General features: G+C 32.9%; 1 protein-coding gene across 1 annotated transcript in view; it reads left to right on the forward strand.

Annotated features, from left to right (window-relative positions):
- The window catches only part of Cntn5 (contactin 5), a 1,239,665-nt gene that overhangs the window by 945,120 nt on the left and 278,826 nt on the right, over nucleotides 1–15,719 (forward strand). Inside the window, exons 11-14 of the mRNA XM_047518061.1 lie at nucleotides 1,884–2,065; nucleotides 10,892–11,028; nucleotides 13,017–13,146; nucleotides 14,909–15,059. Of these exons, the coding sequence (XP_047374017.1) occupies nucleotides 1,884–2,065; nucleotides 10,892–11,028; nucleotides 13,017–13,146; nucleotides 14,909–15,059 (600 nt within the window). The remainder of the gene's footprint in view (nucleotides 1–1,883; nucleotides 2,066–10,891; nucleotides 11,029–13,016; nucleotides 13,147–14,908; nucleotides 15,060–15,719) is intronic.

Consider the following 15,719-nt stretch of genomic DNA (forward strand, 5'->3'; position numbering starts at 1 on the left):
AATGAGCATAACTATTGATCCTAAAAGAAAAAATATTTTTTGCTAAAATAATAATTTTGAAAAATACCTATACCTATAATCTATGGCAAAATGTTATAAAAGATGAAAGTAATATACACAAAGTGCTTTGTTATTTAAAATAGAATCTTAACTGGCTACACAAATAAGAACGTGGCTGAAGATGAGGCATTTAGGACAAGTCTCAAAGGATTGGTAGAAATTTAACAGATATGATGGGAAACAGAGATGTGTTTCTGGGTCAGGAGATGTGGAAGGAGGTAGTGAGAAATCAAACTAGAAAAGTCCAGAACATAAAGTGTATTAAATATAGATAGCAATAAATAAATCAGTGGAACAGAACTGAGAAGCCTAAAACAGACTCAAGTGTGTGAGACATAGGACAGATTCAAGTATGTGATCTTATATGACAAAAGCACATTTTGTAGCAAAAGCCATCTTACTTATTTAATGACACTGGAATAATTACATTCCCTATCTCACACCAAAACTTTTAATATAATCCAGATGGATTAAAATCAAAACATTTAAATGTAATTTTTAAAATGCTACCCAAAATTCTCCAGAAAATATTGACATAAGTGAATTTAGATGTCATGTTCTACACAAGAAAAAGTTCAGAAGTTATGAAGGAAACTGTAGACATGTGTGTTTCTCCCAAAAAGAGTTTATAAAATTGTATCATAGATGCTATATAAGCTACTAATACAAGGAGGGATTCTATTTATAAGAAACAAGGTCTTAAAAGGTATTAATGCACAGGAATTCTAAGAAATGAAACAATGAAAACAGGCAAATAAAACAGAAAAATAGGGAAAATGATATAAGCAAACAGTTCACAGAAATGCAGATATAAATGACAGTGAAATTATGAAAATATGTTCAACTTTATTAGAGATGGAAATATTAATTAAGCAGCAAAATAGCACATTTTACCCATCAATACTGACAAAATTAAATTGATTCTGTACAATGTTGGCAAAAATGCAAAGAGAATCATATATTACCAATAAGTATAGAAACTGCTACTGTATTATTGAAGAACAATCTTGCATTACTTATTAATATAAAAAATGAGCATGCCCCTTGATCCATCAATTCTTTTTTTATGAAAGTCTGTTGCAGAAAATAAAAGCAATAGTACATGATATATGTGCCAGATTCTTTATTGCAGCGTTGTTCTTTAGTTGTAAAAAAAGAAAAGAATGGAACAAAACTTACTACACTCAATGTCTATCAGGTACAGTCAGTTAAATTCTGCTACATATAAACAATGGAATAATATGTGACTATTTTAATCAGAATAAGTCAGGTCAATATTATTGGATGTGGTCTTTCAATAACAACAACACCACCAACAAAAAGTAGACAACATTTACAGTTTCCAAAAGACAAAACAAAGATAACATCATATGTGTGGATATAGACATTATAGACATGAGAGATTACATGTGAACCATTATTTGTTGTTGCAGAAAGTAGAAATTTGCCAGAGAATGGGGACAAAAAATTTAATTCATGATCCTTTTGTTTGACTCATTGCCATAAGTGTATATTAGGAATTTTGTCATATTACTTGTATCATTTAAAAAATATAACCTTATTAAAGTATCATGTTCCAAAGTAAAATACTATCTCTGAATTGCTTTATTGAAATATGAAAGAAAAGGCAACTATCCTTTTGTAATCTAACTACTTATCAGACAATCCACATGGAAAACGAAGTGTATCAAGCAGCACATGGTCCTTAATTGTGATTACATTTTATTACACTCAGCCTATTAAGTGCTTAAATTACCAGATAACAGAATCTATGTTCCTAATAGTAGAAAGTGTATTAACCGTATTTTTGCTCCCTATTATAGCCCTGTTCCAACAATCACATGGATGAAGGTTAATGGTTATATTCCTAGTAAGTCACGTCTGCGGAAATCTCAGGCAGTGCTGGAAATACCGAATGTGCAGCTGGATGACGCTGGCATATATGAGTGCAGAGCTGAAAACTCTCGTGGAAAAAATTCTTTTCGTGGACAATTACAAATATACAGTAAGTTCTTTCACTTGAGCATGTTCTAGTTCCAAGTGTCAATCTGAAAATGCAAATTTAATTAAATATTGTTGGTTAGATACATAAAAACCAAGAAATAATTTATAACTGTACTTGATTTGCATAATAAAGCATGATGTAAAATTATCCTACATACAGAAATTTTTTAAATCAAAAATAAATGAGGAATTACCAATCTGTTTGTACAGCTTACACAGTTTACATCCTTAAAAATAATATATTTTCTTGGTATCATCCTTTGATAAATTAAAACTCTAACTTTATCGACTCATTCTAACCCTAGACCTGAATCAGGGGTCACCATCTATTGTCCATTAGCCAAATTCTGCCCAGCTCTTGTATTTATTAATTACAGTTTTATTGGAATATAGTCAAATCCATTTGCTATATATCATCTATGTCCACTTTTTACCTGACTACTGCAGAATTCAGTAAAGACAGAAACCAGCTGACTTAAATGACTGAAATATGTGCTATCAGGCACTTTGCATAAAGTTGGTTGACTTCTGGCCTGAATTAATACATCTGTATTATAAATAACCTCAATGGCCTGTTTATATTGTCCAAAGATGCCAAAGAGCCCACCAGGTAATGTGTGAGAAATAGGACAATCTGGATCAATTTTTTTTTTTTTTAACAATCTCATCTTTGCCTCTAGGGATCACAAATCACATCCATTTTCATATTTGCTTTTACAGTATACATAATGGGTGATAATATTCTCATTTGCCAAGTGAGGGCACACAAAAGAAGAGGAACACTATAAGCCAGAGCATTGAAATGAGCAATGTCAAAATAACTTCTGACTGATTCCTCTAAGCAATGACTGTAACTGTATCTCAAGATAAGTTCTCCTCAAAAAACTAAATGTTCTGTACAAGGATTCTTTTATTTTATTTTTGTTTTTCATCAATACTGGGGTTTGAACGCATAAGCACTTTACCACATCCCTAGCCCTTTTTCTTTATTAAATTTTAAACAAGTTCTTGCTAACTTGCCAGGCTGGCCTTGAACTTGTGATTTTCCTGCTTCTGCTTCCTGAGTCACTGGGATTACAAGCATGAACTACCACCCCTGGTTCCATACAAGGATTCTTAAGGAGTATTATGAAATCCTATGAATGTCTGAAATCAGCCTTTTTCTTTACCTTTAACAACTCCTTTGGAAATGTAGCACACCAACCAATTTGACTATGCCATACAAATCTCATCATTCATTCATTCATTTAATTATTGTTTATTATGTGTCTCTTACTGCTCCTCATGATAACAATGGAGCTTTGAAAGAACTCATTGTCCATTGGATTAAATGAAAAGTGAATCCTGCGTTTACACAGAACATGGGCTGTAATGAAGTCATGTGCATACTGCCTTCTACTCAGGGAAAGCCTTAGGAAGGATCCTTACCTGAAGTGCTGACCTGAAGAAGGCATTCTGGAAGAAAACAATAAAAAGTTATTTAAAACTTTTGGATTCTAGATTTGAATGAAATCTGTAAAGTTAATAATTTTGGATGAAACTCAAAGTACTTATAAGTGTTCATAATTCCTTCAGGTAAACCAGTAGGACAGGTCTCTACCGATAAGTGGGGGGGGGGGGGGATGTTACACCTCAATGAAACAGTGATTTAGCTTCAAATACATTGTGCAATTTTATCCTCACAGCAATAGTATAATTTCTAGCCCTGCTTTACAGACAAAAATCTGATACATATAATAAATGTTAAACTGGGACTTTATTACTTAATAGCATGCATGTAACACACGCACACACAGACTCATACACAAACTAGGAAATTTGTATTACTCTTAAAGCTATAGAAAAATTGTCGCAAATATCTCTGTTGTAAAGAATGGGCCACATCTAAGTAGAATGAGCTGTAGAGTCTGTAGACTGAGGCTCCCATATGACCCAACTCTATTTACTCCCCCTCCATCTGTTTAATTCATAGGCTGTAATGATTATTACCAAGAATCTTGAAAATAACTACTTTGACTCAAAATTATTGGTATAACTTCTGATGAGAAAGTATATCACTATGAAATGATTGGCGGGCTCTGCTTATCATGTACATTTAGATGAATGCTTTAGGACAGCCAGGTAAAGACAAATTTGCATAAAGCATGCATCACTCTGAATAGAAAAACAATCAACATTATTTCCTAGAATGAGAAACTAGACCAGCTAAAACTAAATAAATGCCACACGGTTCTGACAGATCAGGTGTACACATTAACCAAAACAACTCTTAGTTATTAGGGTTCCTATGACAGTTGAGGAAGTTAGATCTAGAAGTACTGAACTTATCACACAAGATGTCATTAATAAGCAGAAGCCAAGGATGTAGTTCAGTAGTAGAACACTTACCTAGCATATATGAGGTCCTTGATTTGATCTCCAGCACCTCAAAAATAGTTTAAAAATAAGCAGTAGAACTAGAATCCAGCTTAGAACTGGCAATGACACCAAAATTCAACTCCCACCTACAATTCTAGCTATAGGATGCTACCTCTCAGTGAGGTGTGACTGATCTGAGCCCAGGCATGTGATGGAAAGCAGGTAATTCCTATCAACATTGGAGAAATCTGTTTGATGTATTCAGACTCTTGTCACTCATTCTTTTTTTTTTTTTTTTTTTTTTTAAAACTAATTTAAATGGTTTATTATGAAAACATCATACACAAAATACATGAAATGCATAGACAAAATGTGCAGAATTATAACACAAACACTACTGCCCCATGACGCAAGTTTAGAAGGAGATCATCTTAATCTCTTTCAAGTTCCCAGGGTACCTCTCACAGTCCCTCTTCCAAAAGGGAAACATGATTCTGAGTTTTGAGTTTATAATGACATTGTTTTCCCAAAAAAAAAAAAAAAAAATTGCATACTTAAAAAACAACTCTCGTCAAACAATTGCAAAGTTTTATATGCTTGAGGGCTTTCTACAAATAATCTTACTCTTTATAGTCCAGAGAAACTTGCTTTTATCATTCAGCACAATGTTTTCTTAACCGTACTGCTGCTGAGGCATGAGGCTTCGGCTAATTTGTTTTGCCAAAATATCGTATCCCGTCACATGAGAAACCACTACTTATTTATGCATTCTTCTCTTGAGGAACAGGAGCTGGGCTGTTTTCAGCTCTTGCTATGACAAACAATGCCACTAAGAACCATGATATTCCTGCAGTTCTCTTGGTGCACACAAGCAAGAATCTATCAGGTGTGCGCACTGGAAGAGCAATCGCTGAGTCAGAGTTCACACCTGGAAAGAAAAGGCCCGCTTCCAACCAGTTGATACACACACTCCCACCAGCATGTTCTAAAGTTGGTGTTTTTACCACGATTGTTCAATACCTAAGTTTTGCCAATCTGGTAGGGGTGAAGTGGCACCAGCTTGTAATTTTAATTGGCATTTCCATGATTTCTAGTGAGCATGGTGACTTGCATTTATGACCACTCATATTTTCTTTTCTCTGAAATACTTGTTCTACCTATCGCCTGGCTTTTTTCCATTGGATTCTTTGTCTTCTTAATCTGATGTAGGTCTTTAGATATTAAATCATCATCAGTTGTATGCCCTGAAAATAGCTATTTGTAGTCTGTTTATACACTCTTCTTTCCAATGTTACTTTTTTGTTGTAATTTATGTACAACAAATTTTGCAGGTTGTACATGTATAATTTGAAGAGTTTTAATAAAGATTTACACAGGAAGGCCACAATGCAGTTAAGACAGTGTAATGTATCAACACAGAAATTCCCTTTGCCCAGATATTCAACCAGTCATTTCCACCCCACCTCACACTCTTAAGATTCCCAATGCGAAAGATTCAATTGCCAGTGCAAAAATGTCACCAATACTATCACACATATTCTTTTATGTCAGGTTCTTTCACTCAGGATATTTTGGAGATTCAAGCATTTCATTTTGTTCATAATCATTTTATTTTTTATTGCTGAATAGTATCCTATTGTTGGATTGCTGGAGTTGTTTATCCATCATTTGTTCATAGACACTTGACTTATTTCAGTTGTTTTTCTTGTCTTCAAAATTGTGTTTATCTATATTAGGTATAATTTTAATAATATTTTAGCTATGAAATTATACTACAGATTTATTGTAGGAAATGATACATAATTGTAGATTCCTGATTCATATATAGTAAAAATTTTCAAAACTGCTTTGGAGAAAATTTTTTCAGACTTGAATTCTACTTTTATCATGAAAATGGTACCATATGCATGTACAGAGTTGATAAAAAATTGAAGTTATCAAATGGGCAATGGATTGGGGTGTGGAGTAACTAATATTATGCTCAATCATCATAGTAGCCCACTGAAATAGGAATTATCATCTGCAGTTACAAATGAGACTCATTAAAGTTAAGTAAGTCATTCCCAATCACATATAAGAGCAAGGGCATGGTAGTACTGGGATTTGAACCTATATTCACCCTCAACTTTATAATCATTTCAACACACCACATTTCCTCTCACTGGCCCACAGCTGAGAGTCATATTATGAAAACTGATCTATGTGGATAAAATATGTTGATTCCTCAATGCTTAAGAATACAGAAACAATGAAGGAGGCCAATAACACTTAGCATTTATCAGTACGGAGTTGCAGGATTTCTACTGACAAGAGATAATTAGCAAGAGTTTTCTTTATGCACATCTGCTTAGTGTTTTTAAAAATGTAACCGGGAGACTGATATGAAGCTCAAATGTATGATATAAGTAGTTGTCAATATACTGTACATCTGGTAAGGTTTTAACAGCTTCTGAGTTTAAAGTGCCATATGTTTTTTCAGTTTTCCACACCCTAAATGAGGTGGCCTTAGAAAAGCTAGATAAATGAAGTTACTTAATTTTCACTTTGGCCCAACCTGGAATTTTCTTTTTCCACATAGACTGAAGATACCCCACAATGCAAACCATGTCTTGGTATATGCTAGCCCCACATTATTATTCAGAAGCCAAAGCCATTGCCTTTTAGTTACCTGTCGTCTTCCACTAAAGAAAACCTTAAAACATAACCTTATATGTTTCTGCTATTATGTTACTGAAAATTTTGTGTTTTTTAATGAATATTAAAAGTGCTATACTATCATTTTCATCCCATAGCCTCAGACAAATTCAGTCGGAAATCCAGTATTTAATTGTTTATTTTAAAATCTTATCACTGTCCTTTCATATAATCTCTTTTTGGCTTGGTCCAGATAGTGCTGACCTATTGGCTTACGACATACCAAACAGTGTAAAGAAATCTGTTTTAAAAGCTGAGCTTCAGTTGTATTAAATATAACCCACATTTTTCCAAATATACCATGAAGGATGACAATTCAAAAATCCAAATAGCCTTAACATTTACCCAATGATGATGTTATATTTATTTTTACAATATGGAGCTTAATGTCATTGTGGCATGATACACTATCCACATTTCATTTATGTTTATGTGTATATTTGTCTGAACTTGTTTGAAAGTTTTTATGTGACAAGCAGTTGAATGTGGTATTTAGAGAAGCAGTCCAATGACATCACTGAGTTATACTGTTTTAGAGTCTTTCCTATTATGTGATATAGATGTAAATATAGATATATAAATCTTATGAAGATTGCACTATGATTTATAAACCAAGAAGAGTCATAGTTAAATACAGTAAGATCTGAAACCATCTCAAAATTCATAAATTGATAGCATTTTTTAAATACAAAGGGCAATATTACAAGCCATTTTTATTCAGAATGAATAGAATAATAGAATGAATTTGAATAATATTTCAGTTGCATCTCACCCACTAGATTTTCAGGTGAAAACAAAGGATACGTGCAGGTTTGCATTCATATTCTCTCTGTAAGCATTGCATCTGTAGTGGCGTCTATAAACATTTATAAGAAGGGAAAGCAGGATTTAGTGCATTATAATGGTATTAATCTCTTGTTTGATTCTCATGACAAATTTATTTTGAAATCAGTATTCTAAATTTTACTACTTTATAGAGCAATCCAAATATGTTTGGAGAAACATTGAAATTTCTATAATTTCTATTATGCAGATGACAAAATTTGTTATTTTAATGTTTTAACAGTTTATCCTTCCTATTTTCCTTTTTGTGAATTTTTAAGATACTTTTTTTTTTAAGCAGTACTGGGAATTGAACCCAGGGCCTTGTACTTAGGAGGCAAGCACACTGCCAACTGAGCCCAAGATACTTTCTTTTAACATCCATGAACTGCATAGCTCAGCATTAGTCATAGTACATTAAAAGAATTATCATTAAATATAGGTGTCTGTATTTTGCAAATATATAAGGATAAGGTGCTACGTTATATGTACATATACACACAAATGCATATGCATTTGATTTAACATGTTTGTGTATATGTTAAATCAACACTATTCTCAATAATCTCATGATCTGAGTGTCATACTAAATTATTACTAAAATTTAGTAATAACTTAAGTCACCAGAAGATGGGTAACAAGATATTACTTGATAATTTTTCAAGTGAGTAAGAGTGAGTTGTCCATAGACAGTGCAGATGACTTCTCTTTGGGGTTGAAATTAATATGCTTTATTAATTTAGACTAAGCCTCAATTAAGGAGTAGAATTAAAAAAGACAGTGAAGAGAAATAGAATATGGTATGCACAGTGAATAGTTTAAGTACAATAGAATGTGTGCTTGGGAAACAACAAACTGGTCTAGAAAGATTGCAGGGGTAATTCACAGCGTATAATTACTTTGGCAAAGTTAAGGTTAGAAAGTTCATAGAAAGCTGAAATATTAAAGAGGAGTGTACTATTGCTCGTTTCTCACCACCCCATTAGCAGTTTTCGTATATATGACACATAACTATAAAGAGACTTACTCTGGAAGCCAGGTACAAAAATCAGGGCCAATATTTGAAACTCATTAGGAATATTTTTAACAATAGCTTCTGGATCTACAACTTAAACCACAGGATGTATTTCAGGCCTAGAAATCCTGAACATGATATGCCATAGAACTCCTTAAAGATAAGAGTATATTGGTTAAAGACCAATAAACTAATAAAAACAAAATAACCAATTAAAAATAAACAAAGGAGTGAAAGGAAGACCAGTAGATTAGAAGGAGAATAGGGGAAGGAAGAAGGGGAAGAGTACAGGTGGGGCCACCAGAGACAGAAATGAAGCAAATTAAATTCCATGTATGTATGATTTTTTTCAAAATGAACCCAGATATCATGTATAACTATAAAGCACTGGTAAAAGAAAAACTATTTTAAAATTCCCACCTAAAGACAAATAACTAACTTTGTGACATTGGACAAACTTCCTTAAACTCTTTAAGCCACAGTTTACTGATTTATAAAATGCAATGAGTTTGCTTTTAAGATGAATGTTACAAGGGTTAATTGAGAATTTCAGTTTTTAGAACATAGCAGTGGTTTCTACAACTAGCATTTAATAATGCGAGTTGCTATTCTCTTGCTCATTTTCCTCCCTTAAAAACTAACTTTGGAATTAGACATCGGTTATCCTTTTGTTTTATCTTAATCTGGTACTGGGGATTAAACCCAGGGTGTTTAACCACTGAGCCACGTTCCAAGTCCTTTTTATATTGTATTTTGATATAGGGTCTCCCTAAGTTGCTGAGACTGGCCTAGAACTTGTGATCCTTCTGCCTCAGCCTCCCAAGTCACTGGGATTACAGACACACCAATGAGCCCATTTCTGTTGTCCTTTTGGATCCACTATTTTGATACTTATGTGCAGTTTCCTTCAACAAATCTTGCTTATATCATTTTTTTCCTTGTAATTGACCTTAGACCTCCTCTGTCACAATATGAATTTATGTGGTTCTATATCCCTAAACCTCTCAGATTAAGTACCACACAGTATGAGATGAATGCACCTGAAGGAATGAATGATCAAAGTCCTCACTAGCACAGGTGAGGACTGTCCTAAAAACAAAATTGTAGTTTGTTTTTTTTTTTTTTGCTGAATATGTTGCTAGAAAGACCAATAATATAAGTTGCTAGAAATGAAATAAAATATGTTGCTAGAAAGACCTAATAAAATAAGTCATAATTTTTTTCCTATTTTTTGCTTTGACTCTTTTAAACAATATGCACAGACAAATCACTTTTATTCACTTCCTATGGAGGAAAGATTCATTAACTTGTATCTTTTAGTTTTGCACAATCACAGCATTATCTCTTTCTTGATAAAGGAATTGTTTCTGTTAAAATTTAAAATTTTTAAGTTATATTGGAAGAAGGTAATTAAATCAAGAAAAATATTATTTTAGGTAAAATTTGAAATCATGGATTATTTTTCCATAACCATTCCTGTTCTTTAGGGAAAAAAAATAAACAAAGCAAATATTGCCTAATAGAACTGCGATTTTCCTTCTACCCGTGCCAATGCTGCCCTACTTCTTTGAAAGAGTGATGCCTCTGCATAGCTGAATTCCACTAAAATGCCCTGGTGCCTTGGGAGAATCAAGCCTCTTTATCTTGTAGTGGTAAAAATCAATAAACAAGATATATTTCAAATAGTTTATAAAAGTTATGTCTTAAGTTATGAAATATTCTCACTATATGCTCTCTCCTGTGTGTGTGTGTGTGTGTGTGTGTGTGTGTGTGTTTTGCATAGGAAATAAAGTTCTGTGTGTAATGCAATGCTGTGCTCCTTGTATACACATGGGCTAAATAGAAATATTTAATGCTATATGTTTTTCCATGTGAATTTTGAACCAGGTGAAATTTTAAGAAACTAAATCCCTCCTATTAATGCTTAAATACTTACAGCCTTCCCACACTGGTTAGAAAAATTGAACGACACTCAATTAGACAGTGGGAGCCCTCTCCGATGGGAATGTAAGGCTACTGGAAAGCCCAGGCCCACTTATCGGTGGCTGAAGAATGGAGTACCACTCTTGCCTCAGGTATTTTTGGGAACTATTAGCCTGTTCCAGGGTAATTTTAGCAAAATTTAGCACAGGACATAAATGGACTTCTTTAGTCTTACTGAAAACCATTTCTAACTCCTGCCTTCAAATGTATTTAGACTGAGAAATACAACAAATACATAAGCAAAATTTTCTTTTTAATTACCTCATTACATTTTTGAGTAATGTACTACATTTTTTTTTCTAGATCCTATAAATTCTTTGGAAAATATCATTGATCATCACAGATTTATTGCCATTTCCAATGACTCTTAGATACTATCTATCATGCTGCCATCACATTGCAAATGATGGAGTTAGTCTCTTAAAGTGAAGTGACTTGCCCAGGATTAACATTTAATAAGAGAGGAACTTGCAATAGAATATTAATCTCTTGTGTCATTGGTGGGGTTCTTCCTGTGACACCCTGCTACCCACACACATAATAAATGTCTTTTCAGTAAATATATTACATATTTTTAAAAACAACTTGGTAAGTACTAGATTTAAATTAATGATTACTTAATTACAGAATGATGGTAATAATTTTGATAGTTTTATTCCTTGATTGTGCCCTTTGCAGAAGAGAGAACAGAAGAGCAGTAGGTCACTATTTATGACCAAAATGGAAATGAAGGGTGTGAAGTTGAGACTGTGGATACCAGTCCTGTCCAGGCCTTGCACTATCATGGGGTTTCTTATTCATCATTTACCTCTGTCTGTTCATTTTTAACAAACAGAAATTGGATCAGATCATTCCCACAGTTCCATTTTTTTCTAACATTTCCTCCTAAAGCCAGTTAACACAAGACAAATTGGACCTATGCAAAAAATCAGATAATAAATAGGGTTATAGTGCTGTAAAAGAAAATCTGAAGGCTCTGTCTACTTTTCCTAGGAATACACACCTCTTGAGGAAAAGGCTATGTTGGTCATCTTTTCTTTCTTCTTCTTCGTGTATTTATTTTTTGTGTTTGTTGGGTGTGGGGATATTGGGGATGGAATTCAGAGCCTTATGTGAGAGTAAGTGCTTTAACACTGAACTATATCCCCAGACCCTTTTTAAATTTTATTTTGAGGCAGAGTCTCACTAGATTATCCAGGCTTCCCTTTAACTTGTAGTCTTTCTGCCTTGGCAACCCCAGTACCTGAAATTATAGTCTTCTCTCATTATGCCCAATTTGCTGTTTATGCTTTCTATTCCAAGTCTTCAAGTAACATTAATTCTACTGACATATATGTGTTTGCTAAGTGAATGATTCTATTTTGAAAATCTTGTCAAATTACTTGTCATTTCCATTGACAAATCTCTGCTAAGATTAAAAACATATTTGCTGGGCATTAAGTAGAAAAGTAAGCTGGTTGTTTAACATTTTTAATTAAAGATTGTTTTTTGAATGTACTCTTGGCCTCAATTTTCCTTAGTTTGTACATGCTCAGCCTTCTTTCTACTGTATTAAGTGTGTTCTGATGATGAAGCTCATATTTTCTGACCCGTTGTTTTATGCAGAATCCAGTAGCAGTGCAGTTTTCTACTTGTATTAGTTTGTTGGGAAATGAGAGAGAAGGCAAATCCCTGGTGAGATCAATAGAGTGAAAGAATTGTTCTTTTGATCTGGGCTCTTGTTAACCTTGATTCCATGTTCATAACCTCCATCCTTTCCATCACTGAATGTCTGCTTCCCCTTTACAAAAGGAATTCCAATTAAAGTATCATCTGCTGCTTGCCTTTCACAAGTTCAAGAAGTCGGCAAAAAATCAACTCAGATTAAAAACAAAACTGAAAGTAATACTCCTAAAACAAACTACAGGAAAATATAGCTATACTTTTCTCAGTGACTAAGAAGTAGTTACAATGTACAAGAGACATAATGAACAGTGAATATGCATTACTTAGTTGTGAAGTAGTGTTTAACTGCATTAATTAGAGACTTTTTTCTTGGTTGTTTACTTTCTAGATGTAATTTTTTTTTATTCCATTACAGAGTAGGGTTGACATGGTTAATGGAGTATTGATGATACACAATGTGAATCAATCGGATGCTGGGATGTATCAATGTTTGGCTGAAAATAAGTATGGAGCCATTTATGCTAGTGCTGAGCTGAAGATTCTAGGTATGCAATTTCTAAGTAAATCAGTAGAAGAAAAGAGTTGTTTCTTTTCATGCTCTAATTCTCACTGTACTGAAGTTTTATGATGTGGTTCTAAGAATCTATCTTATGACTTAAAAAGAAACACTATGTCTTGCTGATAGTTTTTGTAAGCCTTAGAGAACAGGTTTATATTGTATACAATTTGTCCCATAACTTTTTGTTCATATGACTTTTCTTAGTTTTAATTTTAAATGGCCTATACAATATATTTTTGCTGTGTCATTAAAAAAAAAAAACATAATGAAACATGTTGACTCAAGGAGGAATGCCTTGAGGGTGTAGGGGATCAGAATATGGAATTCTAACATACCACCCCTGCTTCCATAGAAGCTTAGTATTTCCCTAATCAACTCCTAAATAGCGTTAGTTGTATCTCCTACAAAACAAGACTCCAGGATAAATCACTCTCTTGTAATGAGACATCAGTTGTTATAATTCTCAATAAGTAAGAAAGCCTCTGGAGGTCAGGAAAGGCAGGCTCAGAGGCTGTTCCTTTGATAAGAATGGAAACTGGAAACTAACAACAAATTTACTATTTAAATATTATAGGGAAGAGTGAATCTAGTGGAATAATCTACCTAGGATAAGAATATTTTGAACACTGGGATTCATTTACTTTTTCCATTTGATCGTTTCCTATACTTTGATTCTGGGATGGTTGTACTACAAGAGATATACTTTTGTGCTCTTAACTCATTGTCTCTCCAAAATGAGCAGAAGACCAAGAATACTTTCTACTCCCCACTTAAACTTTCAAAACATAACATTTACATAACACCAAAAATCTCAGAAACCTGGGAAACTACCATTTATATATAAGTGGAATATAATACATCATTAATCAACTTAATGAATTATGAATATTTGCAGTTGAAATTTCTGTACATTACAAAAAAATCTATGGTTAATAGAAACAGAATTCTGTTTCAACTTACTACATCTTAAACAGTAAATATTAATGCATTTTCTTGTCAACTCTAACATCTCAGAATTAAACAGCTGATTCTTTATTCAGAGAATAATTTACCTATAAACATTCTCTAGTCCTTCTTATTTATTAGAAATATTTATAAAATTACCCTTAATAAATTCTGTATTTCCTGTAGGCAACCAAAAATGTTAACTGCTCTCTTCATAATTTTTTCACTTTTTCCAAACTCTCAACATATCTCAAGTGTATACATTTAACATTTTTAATGTCATTGTGCCATTTGTTTTATTACCATTCTACGAACATAAGGTTCTTCTGAAATATTACACAGAATTGTACAGTTGCTATTAATAATTGTCTCAGACACTACTGATTTCCAGGTGTATCTTTCAGAGAGAGCAGCATCTTGATAAAAATCCAATAAAAGCAATATTAATGAGCATGCATAGATGAGTAATTGCAACAAATTAAATAAAATTTTTAATTAAAATTCAGGTAATTCCATTTCTTAAAATGTATTTATTTTAAAATATTCAATTTTGCATAATATTGAAGTAAAATGTGGATTATAATAAGACTCAAAGGTACAAGATGGAAGACACAGTATTATCTTCTCCACAGGTAACAACATTTATCAATTAATAATAAATTAAATTTTGTGCTGATACCTTATAGATAGAAATGATTTTAGGAGAAATGTATCCTAGAGAAAAGCTTGAAAAATCCAGATGACTCATTGATTAGACATTATTATCATTGCTTTGAGTAGAACTAACCTTTTCATTTTAATAGCTTCAGCTCCCAACTTTGCACTGAATCAACTGAAGAAAACAATAATTGTCACCAAAGACCGAGAAGTCATCATAGAATGCAAACCCGAAGGCTCTCCAAAGCCCACAGTCTCTTGGAAGAAGGGAGATAAAGCAGTAAGAGAGAACAAAAGGTAAGAAGTCTCTTTCCTAGTTTAATATCTTAACATCAGAAATTTTTGAGTTTGCAGATGACACATATGAAGTATATGCCAGTCTTACAGATATTGTGAGATATTTGATAGATAAACTAAATGAAATGTGGTTTGTCTATTTAGTGATTTTTGAAAGAAAAACCAAAGTTCTGCCTCAGTATGGTCAGATTTCTTTGTATCTGTGGGGTTTATCATCAATTCAGAATTTGTTTAGGTAATGAAGAAAGCAAACTCTTACTTTAAGCAAGTTATCTTTGCTTTTCATTTTGAGTCTGCATATTTAGAGATCCACAAATTATATGATCATTTCAAGGGTTATGTTTCTTTTCAAAGTTAATTTTAGAAATAATGAAAACATATTCTGAATCTTCTGGATGATCACTTTATTATAGACTGTGTGTCATGTGGTTTCTATGCCAATGTTTGCCTTTTTGTTTTAATTCATATCGATGCAAAAAAAAATAAAAAGGATTACTTTGATTGCCACAGGTAAATTTAAAATGTGCAGAAGAATATTTAACATGTAAACATTTGTCTTTGGCAAGTAAAAGTCAGATTATCACAGCAATACAAGTGGAGAAAATTGAAGAGAGAATAAATCATCACATTGCAATCTATATATGCTAATCATTATCATAT

This window comes from Sciurus carolinensis, chromosome 11 (genome assembly GCF_902686445.1).
Source record: "Sciurus carolinensis chromosome 11, mSciCar1.2, whole genome shotgun sequence".
Taxonomy (NCBI): domain Eukaryota; kingdom Metazoa; phylum Chordata; class Mammalia; order Rodentia; family Sciuridae; genus Sciurus; species Sciurus carolinensis.